The 12,892-nt window shown below is 44.7% G+C and overlaps 1 protein-coding gene and 1 long non-coding RNA gene across 3 annotated transcripts; one reads left to right on the top strand and one right to left on the bottom strand.

Annotated features, from left to right (window-relative positions):
• Positions 1-5,734: 5,734 nt before the first annotated feature.
• LOC136527978 (uncharacterized) lies at positions 5,735-7,779 on the bottom strand. 2 transcript variants are annotated; one of them, XR_010776956.1, is made up of 4 exons: positions 6,612-7,779; positions 6,249-6,281; positions 5,962-6,151; positions 5,735-5,871 (listed from the first exon to the last, which is right to left on the bottom strand). It is a non-coding gene; the product is annotated as an uncharacterized lncRNA (long non-coding RNA). The 2 variants fall into 2 exon arrangements; XR_010776955.1 differs by lacking the exon at positions 6,612-7,779 and having other exon boundaries at positions 6,249-6,373.
• Positions 7,780-7,818: 39 nt separating this feature from the next.
• Positions 7,819-12,378, top strand: LOC136527976 (oxidation resistance protein 1-like). The gene is given in 9 exon segments (XM_066520847.1): positions 7,819-8,141; positions 9,464-9,682; positions 9,684-9,970; positions 10,055-10,127; positions 11,097-11,177; positions 11,258-11,321; positions 11,670-11,757; positions 11,938-12,022; positions 12,121-12,378. Coding segments are annotated over 9 exon segments (1,101 nt in total). The 5' UTR covers positions 7,819-8,021; the 3' UTR covers positions 12,205-12,378.
• The last annotated feature ends 514 nt before the right edge of the window (positions 12,379-12,892 follow it).

Below are 12,892 nucleotides of genomic sequence, written 5' to 3'. Positions count from 1 at the left end.
AGGAGCGGTAGAGTTAGGGTTACACAGCTCACATTATATATTCTTGGCTGGCTATTGGGCCTTTAGACGGGCCTTTTACTTCTTCAGTACCAATGGGCCTTAGATAGTGGATCGGGTTTGTGGGGATCGGGGACGGGGGGACTGATCCCATCCCCGTACCCGCCAGACCCGGCGGGGACTGATTTCCTACCATTTAAATCCTCATGGGGGGTCAATTGATCCCATCACCGTCCCCTAATAGGGGAATTCCCCGCGGGGAATCAGGGATCGGGGCCCCGTTGCCATCTTTAACTGCGCATATTGCCACTATCACAACCAGCGGGCGAACGAGGACACGCAGGCACGGCAACAAGGTGGAGCATGGGTGTAGGCCACGACGGCGAGGCATCGTCGAAGCGCGGTCGCCCACGACAACGAAGTGTTGTCGGAGCGCAGCTCGCCGCGGTTGGAGAGCAATCACGTGACGAGATGGTGAGGTACCACTGTAGTACGGACGTGGGCCGCACCGGCGAGGTAGAGTGCGGACGCGGGCGCGGCTGTCGTGCAGACTTCCACTGTGGCTCCTCGGTGCGAGCATGGGCACACCGGAGCGAGTTGGAGGCGAGACGAGAGAGGCGATGGGAAGACTTCCGCAAATCAACTAATAGGAATGATGGAGGATGGAGGATGGAGGATGGAGGCGTGTGTCCGTGTGGTACAGGAGAAGTTAACGTGGAGAGAGAAGGAGGAGGAAAAATATGAAAAAAGAAGAAAAAATAGAAGGGTATTAAAAAAGAGTTAAATGTACGGTAGGTTCATTAACTTTTGGTCGTGTGTCATCTCGGTTCATCAACTTTTAAACTGTATTTTTGGGTCCATTAACTTTTGGTGGTGTGTCATCTAGGTCCATCAACTTTTAAATTGTATTTTTAAGTCCCTAAACTTTTTAACTGGTTCACAGTAGGTCCATACGACTTTGTTTAGCGAATAGATCTGACATGGCACGCTAAAAAACAGCCACCGTGGAGTACAAGACGAGATCACCATCCGAAGATAATCTTCAATACGAAGAACTTGATGGGATCACCATCTAGAGTTTCTCGAGCGGCGGCTCGACGGGGAATAAACTCCATAATAAAATCCAGTCTAATCTACCCGGTACAAGGCCGAAGACCACAGGTAAGACACGCAGGCCACCTGACCCAAACAAAACTTGAACTCCATCAGGCCAACTAGGACCGATTTATCATGAGTCCTTGATTCGGCTAACATGCACGGCACGTCCAAACACAGCCACCAATTTGACTCACGTAGGCACTAAAAGCTAGATGCTAGATAAAATATTGTGTGTCACAACTAGATAGAAAACTAATGCATGGAAATAATAAAAATGCTACAGCAAGGATGCTAATCATGTTGGAAAAATTTCATTAATGATCTTCACCTCTTTAGAATTAGCAGTGATATATTTTGTTGGCTTCATTTTCTCTTCCTTTTCACGCAATAATAAGGCACCTCTATAAAATATCTTAAATGACAGTTCAACAGTTGTAAATTTCTCCATGTCCATAATATATTTATCCTTAAAAATAATAGTCCTAAATTTAAGATCAGAGGATATTCACGAATTACCAGCCGCTACATCTCAATTATTGCTAGACAAGTCTCTATGAACATCTTGAGGAGCTATGGACTCATCACCTACTCCACGGTGGCTCCTTATTTGGTGTGTCATGTCCGATCTATTCGCTAAACGAATGGGCATGGACCTATGGTGAACCAGTTAAAAAGTTTAGAGACCCAAAAATGCAATTTGAAAGTTAATGGACCTGGATGATACACCCCCAAAAGTTAATGGACCAAAAAATATAGTTTGAAAGTTGATAGACCTGGATGACACACCATCAAAAGTTAATGATCTAAAAATACAGTTTGATGTATTTTGAAAGTTGATGGACCTAGATGACACACCACCAAAATTTAATAGATCTATGGTGCATTTAACTTAAAAAATTTAGTAGAAGACTCTATTTTGCCAAACGTACATTGCACTGAACAAAATTGATGGCATGGTTTCCTAACTTAATTTTTCAGCTTTCCGTGCTTGTTCGTTTCCAGATGTCCGCATGTCCGATTCTATTTTTATAATCCCGGCTTTTCTCCGAATCCTTTTTAGCCAAAATAAGTTATAAAAACGGAAACAAGAGGGGTTTTCTCATCCGTTTCTATCCGCTTTTTGTCCCGTCAGCTATTATAAAAGATGCAGCTTTCTTATTAGCCACCGAAAAAGTTTAAATTCCCTCTTGACCATCCCTTTAATTTTTTCGACCTCTATATGCCACTGCCGTTAACTTTTCCGGTAACAGGAGCTTCAAAGGACCCTTTTACCCCTCTTATAGGTGGACCCCACGCGTCAGCCTTTCATCTTCATCCTATCTCCTTCGAGTAGGCGGAGGAGGCCACGAACGAGTGCGGTTGTGTGTCTGGAGCCGTTCCGTGCGTCGGAAGGTGCGCTCGCTGTCCCCATTCCGCACGCACTAGCGGTCCACGTCCCACGCGCCTGCAGCACCACCAGTGCTGAAAGCCAGAGTACACCGACGACCCATGCCAGAGCATGAAATTTTTGCACTTTGGTCCCTTTTGAAAACATTTTTTACAAAAAAGACCTATGTCAAAACGTTTGCTGAAAATAGACCATTTTTAGGCGTCTTAGAACATGACGCCAAGGTATGAGGGTCGGCGTCGACTGACACGACGCCGAGGTCTTGCCACGTCACGGACGACCCCGGTCGACGGCGACATGGTGGCGCATGGGGTCCGACACGTCGGCGTTGTGTCAGCCAACGCCACAGGCCCAACCTCAGCGCGGTGGGACTACACGCCGAGCTATTGGCACCATCCGGCGCGCGGCCCAGGCGGCCCAACAACGCTTCGTGGCCCAATAGCTCGGCGCGGGGTCACTTAACGCCGAGCCACCAGACTCGGCGCGGCCCGACTCAACGCCGAGGTCTGGACTCTTGAAGCCACGCTGCGACCCCCTTCTTCTTCCTCTCTCCATTCTGAAAGCGCCGGCTCTGCTCTCTGTTCGTCTCCTCCACGGCCCCCACGAAACCCTAACCCACAAATGCGACCCTAGGTGCCCGAATCTCATCTCCCGAAGCTTCCTCGAGGTAATGGTCCCTCCCCTCCTCCAATCTATTCGCGTAGATGTGCTTGCATTGTCTCTAATCATGTGGAATCATGAGTGTATGGTGTTTTGGTATATGTGTATTTGCATTTGCAAAATATATGGCTTAGGTTGATTGAGTGCATTGTTGTTTAAATGTTTTATGTGCTGAACATGTTAGGTTAGTTTGGTTTCTAGTTATTTTGGTCATTAGGGTTCTTTGTTTATTGTAGGTGTCATTAGGGTTAGTTATTTGTTGGTCATTAGGGTTAGTATGTATTTTAGTTATTTATTGGTCATTAGATTTTAATTTTTATGACTAGAAATGATTATGTTGTTGGGGTTGAAAAAGATGAAATGATATATTTTAGTTTCTACTTATTGGATTGAAACTCGCATGATATATTGATATGTGACACTACTTGTTGTGTGATGGCTGTAGATGGATAAATTAGTGAGGTTGCATCATGGAGGCCATATTGTTAGGACAAGAGATGATAGTTTGGAATTTCTAGACATGTGTGAGGAGTTGTTGATTTTTTCTAAAACACCATCTTTGACCTAGTTAGTGGAGCGAGTGAAGGTTAAGTTAGGTTGGAATGAAGGAGATGTGCATGTTTAGTTTGAAGGTGTCATAGATGTTAGGGTCGTCGAAGGGTCCTCGGATCAAGCGGTTGCTCAAAATTACAAGCGAGTCTGAATGGAATGATTACAAGGCAGTTGTATTGGCCTCAGAAGTGCGATCTTTGGATTTAATAGTAAGTAAGGAGTCCGGCTTAGGAAATGATAACTTCGAAGCATGCCCATCTTCCCCCGCTCACATAGGTTATGGTCCTTTGTCTGAAGAAGAAATACTTGTCACACAACTAGGCTACGGTGATGGTGAAGTGTTTGGATCGCTCGAGCGTGATGGAGGTTGGTTTGAGGGCGATCGAGATGAGGAGGAGAATGCGGTTGCCGATGGTGAGGGCAATCATGATAGTGATGAAGAGGATGATGATTATGTAATTGGTGATGCAGAAGAAGGTTTGGACGACGCTAGTGGAGACTTTTCTATTGAGGATGAGCTTAGCGACGAAGATGATCTTAGTGGTGAAGAAGACTTTGATGATGCTAGAGCTACGAACCGTTTTGACATAGAGATAGCTGGAGATGATGAATCCTTCGTAGAGGAGATAGCCGAAGACTCTGATGACGATCGCCCTGTTGGTCGTCTCAATTTTAGGGAAATAGAGTTATTGTCTAGGGTCTTGCCTTGGAGAGATCCACTAGTTGGTGATTTTGAGGACCTTAGCCATGGTCACAGGGCAGTAGCTGATGGTGGGCCAAGTGATACAATAGTGCCTAATGTTAGTGGTTGCCTCATCATACGGAAGGGCATATTGTTTGCTACCATGGATGAGTTGAAAACATGGTTGTAAGAGTACTCCATTGTACACAACCGACCTTTTAGGGTCATCAATTCATTCAAAGAGAAGAGGTACACTGTTGCTTGTGAAGAACAACAGTGTGGTTAGAGAGTATGTGCTAGAAAGACGAAGGCAGGCAAATGGAAGATTACCTCAATGAAGCAACCACATGTTTGTGCCACTGTCGTTGTACATCTGCACAACGCAATCCAAACCGTGGTGGCATTTTGGCCAATCTTCAATGCGCTTGTCGTATGATCTAAGAGGTCTCTCACGGGTGAAGTCACTCTTCCTCTCCAAAGGAAATTCCTCTATTGGTTCTTCAAAAGAATCAGGACCCAGAGAACCCTCCCACACAATCAGGAGGTCCCTTCCTCATCCCCTTTCCTCTCCCTCCGCCGAAACCCTTTCCACTCGAGGAACCTCCGCTCGATATTTGCTAAAACTAAACCAGAAAATAAGTTGTGTGAATGTGGAGCAAGACATGGAGCACTATATATAGAGATGAAGGTAGGTTCACCATGAATGCTACTTGACAAAAAACTTGTGTGCGTACTCATTTATTGAATCTGCAAAGGCTAGATGCTTCATCTGAAAAGCCTACAACAATGACTGGTCATTTCATCTGAAAAGGCTACACCTGTGTTTTGTCACTTCATCTAAATGCAGTACATCACTCTGATATTAATTCATTGCGTATACGGATACAACAGTAAACGAATCTAGGCTTTTCAGTGAGTTTTCAAATAGACTTTTCATTGACTGCAACAGTACTTGTAGCCCTTTCAGTGTCTGCAACAGCATAAGTAGCCTTTTCAGTGATACAAATAGTAGCACTACAGTCCTAGGATAGTTAACGAAGTACAGGGCATAAGACCATCTGAAATAAAAGCATAGTGCATTACAACATAATAAAAAAAGTCCAGGGAATAAGTTCATCTGAAATAAAAGCAGAGTGCATTACAACATAGTAAAAAAAGTCTAGGGCTACACGACATCACTAATGAAAAAACCAAATACCTACTGAGTGCAATGAGGCCACTTTCCCTTCCTCTGGGCATCGGGATTCTCCTCCATCGCTGCCTTCGCTCCGCGCACATGCTCAAGCTTCTTCTCCCTCTCCGCCCTGTACGCAGCAACACGCCTCCTTTTCTCCTCTTCCTTATGCTCCTTTTCTATAGCCTCCTGTCTGCGTCTCTGCTCAAACCTCTCCTTAACATCCGCATCCCACTCCTTCAGGCCTTCTAGATGTTGCTTGTTCGACTCCTTGATCTCAGTGTCAATCCACTGCTCAAAGTCACACAGTGGTGGAACGGTCTGCAAGAAAAACAATTGTTATAAAACAAATAAATAAGCAATACTTAATATCACAAGAAAATTAATTAACACACAATAAAAATTCCTCACAATCGATGCACGGCGCTGTTGCTTTGTAGGTTCCCATGCATAATTGGGACACATTCAGTACCTCTGTCTATATGTTTCCTCATCTTCAGAGATGTCTACCTTGCAAGGATCACCACAAAAGCACATGGGTCGAGGAACACCTTCAGGGAGAGGCTTTAGGTCGTAGGGATTTGCCCTCTGGCGACCATAGCTACAATTGAAAGAATTTAGTTATATTAACGGAGAACCAAACCTAAACCTAGGGTTTTCTATTTGTTGCACAAATAATGAATAAACATTAGGATTACCTTGGAATACGAGCTTTACCACGCCTTGGCATCCTAACATTACGTAGAAAAAAATCAATCCAAAGTACCTTGCAACGAATGTAAAGCTACTAACACTAAATCACCATACCTTCCAAATAAGCTTTCATTACAAACCCTAAGCAAATTTGAATCCCAACAAACACAAAATTTAACTCAATGATTATAAACCAGAACATATACAATAACAACAACAACAACCATACATTTGGGTCATTCAATCATTTGAACCACCATACATTGCACGAATGACATGAACATGAACCAAACCTATAATGCCAAGTTAAAAAAAACACAAACAACCGAATCTAAATGGATGAAATGAAAGAGGGGAAAGAGGAGTACCTTGGCAAAACGTCAAAACCCTCGATCTGGCCTCCCAAGAGCTGGATTTAGGATTTAGGGTTCGTGGGAAGAGAGAGGGAGTGGGAAATGGCCACCTGTTGGTTCTGAATGGAGGGAGGAGGAAGAAGGGGGGCGCGGCGCGGCCTCAACTGACCGAACCTCGGCGTTGAGTCAGGCCGCGACCGAGGTTAGCGTCTCGGCGTCAGCTGATCGCACGCCGACCTCTTGGCCCACGAAACGTTGTTGGGCCGCCTGGGCCGCGCGCTGGATGGTGCCAAGAGCTCGGCGTGACTCCCCGCCGCGCCGAAGTTAGGCCTGTGGCGTTGGCTGACACGACGCCGACGTACTGGGCCCCATGTGCCAGCCCCGGAGTCGTCGGTGACGTGGCAAGGACTCGGCAGTCGTGTCAGTCGACGCCGACCTTCATACCTCGGCGTGATTTCCTAAGACGCTTAAAAATGGTCTATTTGTAGCAAAAGTTTTGGCAGGGGTCTTTTTATAAAAAATATTTTAAAAAGGCACCAAAATGCAAAAGTTTCACTGCCAGAGCCGGAGGCCGCCGACGAGGCGCCGAAGCCGAGCGCATCGTCACCTTCTCCGCGCTCGCTGAAGGGGAGGGCCGGCGCGGCGGGCCACCGTGGCAGGAGGAGGTTAGCAGCTCAGCTGCACGAGCGTCGTGAACGGCCTGCTCCTCTTCGGCTGCATCGAGCTCGGCAATCCGCAGCTACGGTGCCGTGCACGGCCTCGCCAGAGGACTCAACGTCGCCGCCATGTGCCGCTGCCAGCCGGCCGACAGGCCTGGCCGAGCTCCCTTTCCCTCCGTGCATGAGCAACAGTGAGCTCCTCTATGGCTTTCATGGCGGCGGCGTGAGGAAGGAGAAGGCAGGATGAAGAAGAAAGGCTGACGCATGGGGTCCACCTGTAAGAGGGGCAAAAGGGACATTTTAGGCTCCTATTAGCTGCCGTTATGAGACGAGTTGACGGCAGTGGTGTATAAGGGTAAAAAAAAAAATCAAAACGACGGTCTAAAGGAAAGATAAACTTTTTCAATAGCCGATAAAAAAGTTACATCTTTTATAATGTCTTAATTGCCTCCTGTCCGAGCCCGACGGCCCAACCCCCATCGCAGGCACTACTCTGTCCCTTTCGGACTTCCCTTCCAAGTGCACGGTTCCAACCCCAACCCCAACCCCAACCCCAACCCCATCACAGATTCACAGGCACAGCGAACTCTGCGCTTCCACTTCTCTCTCCGCCGCTCTCTTACCCAACCACCCCCCGCACTGGAACGTTCTCGATTCTCGACTCCGGCAGCAGCAGGAGGTGGAGCACGGGAAGGAATGGTGATCGGACTCCCCTTGCCTGCCTCCTGATCTCAACCTCTTTCTACCAGCGCGGGCTCAAGCCGGGATGCGGTATCTACCGGCGCTGGGCGGGAAGGCGGCGCACCTGGTGTCCGACCTCGCCACCGTCATCCTCAACCCCGTCTCCGAGCGCGAGCGCCAGCGACACCACCCCTCCCACCTCCCGGTGAGTTCCTCTCTCCTGCACCACCTCCTTTCTATGATCCTATCCCCGCTTCGCCCGACAGGATTATTGATTTGCTCCGGAAATCCCGTTCCATTTCCGTGCTGCTGTCTCGATTCGATTTATTGCTGATTAGGGTGCTGCCACTGGAAATTGGAGTGTAGCGTTGGCGTGTATATTCTGTCGATCGGTTTTATGTTTTTTGTTTGGTTTTGGGTGGTTTAGTTTCTCTTCGCTCTGGTGCTTGCTAAATGCGAGCCTAGAGGTGCGATGTGGATGCTAATTCATCGGGATCTGGTCCTCGTGGATGACCTATGGAGTGTCTGAGTGTGATAATATCACTTTGCCTGTAGAAGTGTAGAGCAAAACCTTGGACCAAATTGCACAAGGGTAGCAACAAACCGGGAGGATCGTACACACTTAGCCAACACTAATATTTCAATCAGGCTCTGATTCTCTTCTTATATGTGTAGTATAGAAGATACTTATTCCTCCAAATGTTCCCACCAAATTAAGCTTTTGGTTTAATATGTTATCAGTTTAGGCTTCTTTGTTTTCAATTTCTTTCTGGGGAAATATTTGGTTCTGTCAGGGCCAGTGCCAGGGAAGTGTCTAGGGTCCGAGGGAGTAGACGAGTAGTGATGTGATGGAAATGGATGCAGAACTTAACACTTGAACTTCGGTGGCGCCGTGATGACTTTGCACCGAAAGAGAAGGCAATATTTGGGCTATAACTTCTTGATTGGTTTCTTGGTTGATGATGAGTACAACTATGTATAGTCCTCTCTCCAACAGAGTAATTCCAACCCTAAACATAATCCTAACAGTCTCCTTTCAAATTCAACTAGAACTCTATCTCCAATTCAAGAACTCTAGTGTAGCTTGACGCTGAATTAGAATAATCAGCAGCCTGAACTCCTGCACAAAGCCGATGCCGCCTGTGGTACTGCAATCCCCAAATTACAGTTCCATAGAAGTTTATTTTGCACAGCTTTCTTTGGCGTAAACAGATTTGTTGTTGTTGTAAGCTGCTTTTACTGATGAGCTGCATCATGCAATTTGGATTATAACTAACATCACCATGGTAATGATAAACTGAGAAGCGAGAAATCCAAATATTTCTTGGGACAATATTACTACTGTATTCGTAGAGCAAAAGTTTGAATGGTACCTCCATCTCCATGAAAAGAAATGGACCCGGACCTGGAAATAATGATGGTTTGTGTAGTCTCTGAATAATTGGCTAATAAAATGGCACTTACTGTCAACCATTTCATTGACGAATCCATTCATTTACAAACTTGATGTTTCTTGCTCTTTTACAGGAGGCCACTGAAGGAAAAGACACACTATTCGGTGATGATGATTCTGACCAAAATTCTGAGACTCCTGATGGTCCTGACACATCTTCTTTCAGAGCATTTCTGATGTCCTTTGTGCCTTCCTCAACTGCCAGCAAGGATTCAATGGAGACCACAACTGAACATAATCGAGATGTGGAATACCCAACTTTAACACCTGTTGGGAAGGCATGCAGTGAGAGGAAAAGGCCTGCTTAGTAGAGGGAAGCATTCCATTGGTAGGATTATTAGCAAAGCAGGACTTGGTAATTTGAGACAGAAACAGACCCACAGCATTGATGGTGAAATCATAGGTCAAACAGAATCAGTTGCACCCAGATTTGAAATGAAGGGATCAAAAGAATCAACTTTGCATGGTAAATTGCCAGCTATGTCTGAACCATCTGTTCTTCTGACAGAAATGATGCGAGCTGTTCTTTATACATCTCTTCCTGTTCTTGTTCAAGGAAGGAACTGGATGCTGGTATACAGGTAGGAGGCATCTCTGGAACATAAATCATTACCATCTTTGCAATATAGTTAGTTTTCTGATATCTGTGTTCACACCTTTTCCAGCACCTGGAGGCATGGAATATCTTTGTCTACTTTGTATCGAAGAAGCAGGCTTTGTGCTGGCTACTCACTTCTGGTATTTTACGTAGTAGCATTTTTATGTACTGTTCATATTTTAGACATGATATACTCTATTTTCTTTTCCTTTTACCCTTGCATGAAATATGATTACACCACTCTAGTTATGCTTTTTTTGTATAATATCAAATAATACAGATTATGTACAAGTATCACTAGCAGTTTTAGTGTAATACTAGCATGCAATGCCATGTCAATAGAGTAAAAAAAGGGCAGACCCAGTGCCGGAGGCTCCCACATGAGTGGGGTTTGGGGAAGGGAAATCCCGAGGCAAGCCTTCCCCCCCGTAAAATCTGCGGAGAGACTGCTTCGAACCCACGACCTGGTGACTCAGTGAGACAGCTCTCACCACTGCACCTAGGCCTGCCCTTTGCCATGTCAATAGAGTATCCTCCAAAAACCAGAACACTGTCACTCTGATCATACACGCCCAAACCTTACGAATTATGATATCCATTCACACACCAGGAATTTTCCATATTTTCATGCAATTTTTTATGTAGTGCACATATACTAGTTTAATTAAAGACCTTAATATGGCGATATTTCTTAGTCTAACATTCCATCTGCCAAGAGATGGTTCACATTTCATACTGCTATGTCCAGAAAGCTGTTAAATATTGAACCCCTCTGACAGCACCAAAAAAATTCCTGCTCTGGAATTATGCTTGTATACAATTACAAATGCACCCATATAAAACAAGTTCTACTCATGGGATAATTTCCTTTCCTTCAATTGCTGTGCTGACTGGGTTTTGCTGCCTTGGAAAGCTTGCCAAAGAAACAAATATCCCTGCAGCAGCACATCGGATTTCCATAATTGTGTTATCCAGCCATTTAATCTATTGATGACTGTGCCACTGGATTCGATCATACATTGTGGGGGACCATTGAGGAATGATGCTTTAGTTTATTGTACAATTTAGTTACTGCTATCCACATGATAATTTGTTGTTTGCTATTGCAGATAGTTGGGGATCGAAGAGGAGCAGTTTTTGGTGGTTTAGTCGAGGCCCCACTGCAGCCTATCATAAAAAGGAAGTATCAGGTTCGAATACACATGCTGCTGCCGATTTCCGGATGCCTATTTTACACCAGCGCTGATTGTACTTACATCTAATGTTTCAGGGAACTAATGACTGCTTTGTGTTCACCAACGTAGATGGTCATCCTGTTATATGCCATCCAACAGGTAATTTATGTTTGCTAAGTTTACATTATTTTTTTTACAACAACCTCAAAAACAGGTCGTGCACATTTTTATGGTCCATTGATTTCCTACACTTCTGAGTTCTGGACTACTAGCTGTCTAGCTCTGCTATCAGCCATTTAGGTTACCCGCTGAGTCCCTGTTATTATCCTTGTCTAGATGCTTATCCTAAATGCCTAGATCTGGAATGCTTACATCTTTAACCAGTAGTGTTCATGTAGCCGTAGTTAATATCGCTTTTAAGACAGTTGGGTATTCTTATGGCTTTGTTGTTAGGATGCATCCTATTTACAAAACCGTATATCAAGAATTCTACATTTTGAATTGCAGGTGCTAATAACTATTTTACATTTTGCTCTACGGACTATTTGGCAATGGGAGGTGGTGGTCACTTCGCACTCTATCTCGATGGAGACCTGTAATCTCTGTTCTTCCTTTCCATCGTGACACAAAATTCCTAGTTCCTAGGTTTTGTTAGCATATTGATGGAAAATTCCTAGAAAGGTTTATATGCCAGCACGTCATTTTGTCTTTTGTCGTCTTTTATTATCTTATGTATCTCACATATTTTTCCTGGCTGCTCTGTTGATCTTTGCAGTGTGACTGGTTCTAGCTCCACTTCCGAGACTTTTAACAACCCATGCTTATCCCATACCCAGGAATTCAAAATCAAAGATGTCGAGGTACACAATCTGTACTCTGTAGCTGAAGGTTCTGCATGTGCTTCAGTTTGCAACATTTGTCACGATGAAACCTGATTGCAATAACCTATCTGACGCAGCTTTGGGGTTTCGTCAACGCTTCCAAGTATGAAGAGATGCTCACGATCTGCCGCACCGAAAAGCAAGGAATTTGGAATCTGTGACCGTTTTGGAGTTATACTAAGCTGTTGATTGTTGGTGTCAACCGATCCTGGTGTGGCTTGTACAGTTTTGTAGTAAACGTTTGTATAACATGTAGAGGAGAGTTTCCATATGGAATGAGAAGTTGAAACATGAAGAGTTTTGCTTTATAAATACTAAATGCCATTTATAGAAAATACTGTGTAGTACTAGTACACTAATAGTTAACTGTATATATTTCCTGAAACTAAGAATAAGAATGTCCTGCCTATATTGCAGATGTGCTTTCAAAACTGGAAATTGCTACTCCCTCTATTCCAAAGACGTTTTGGTTTTTCTAGATATATAATTTTTATTATGCACTTAAACATATACCTTGTCTGTACATAACAAAATCAATATATCTAGAAAAGTCAAAACATCGTATAATTTGAAATGAAGGGAGTATTTGTCGGATGTCTGTATTTTTTTTTTTTTTTTTTTTTTTGGTGATAGATCTTCCTCCGCAGCCATCCTCGTTTGCCCCCACCTCCCTCCTTCCCTTCACAGCCTCAGGCTGCGTTTTGGACTGCCCTGACACCGTCTCCGCTCAACTGGTCTGTTTCGAGAGTAAAGGGTAGCCATTCATTCCATTAAGCGCAGTTGAGGTGGTAGCTCAACTGGCCTGTTAACGAGTTAGGTTGAAATGGAATGTATTTTGGATGGTTGGAA

This window comes from Miscanthus floridulus, chromosome 19 (genome assembly GCF_019320115.1).
Source record: "Miscanthus floridulus cultivar M001 chromosome 19, ASM1932011v1, whole genome shotgun sequence".
Lineage (NCBI taxonomy): Eukaryota > Viridiplantae > Streptophyta > Magnoliopsida > Poales > Poaceae > Miscanthus > Miscanthus floridulus.
The sequence above is the reverse complement of the archived record's forward strand: the minus strand, read 5'-3'. Positions and strand labels throughout refer to the sequence as shown.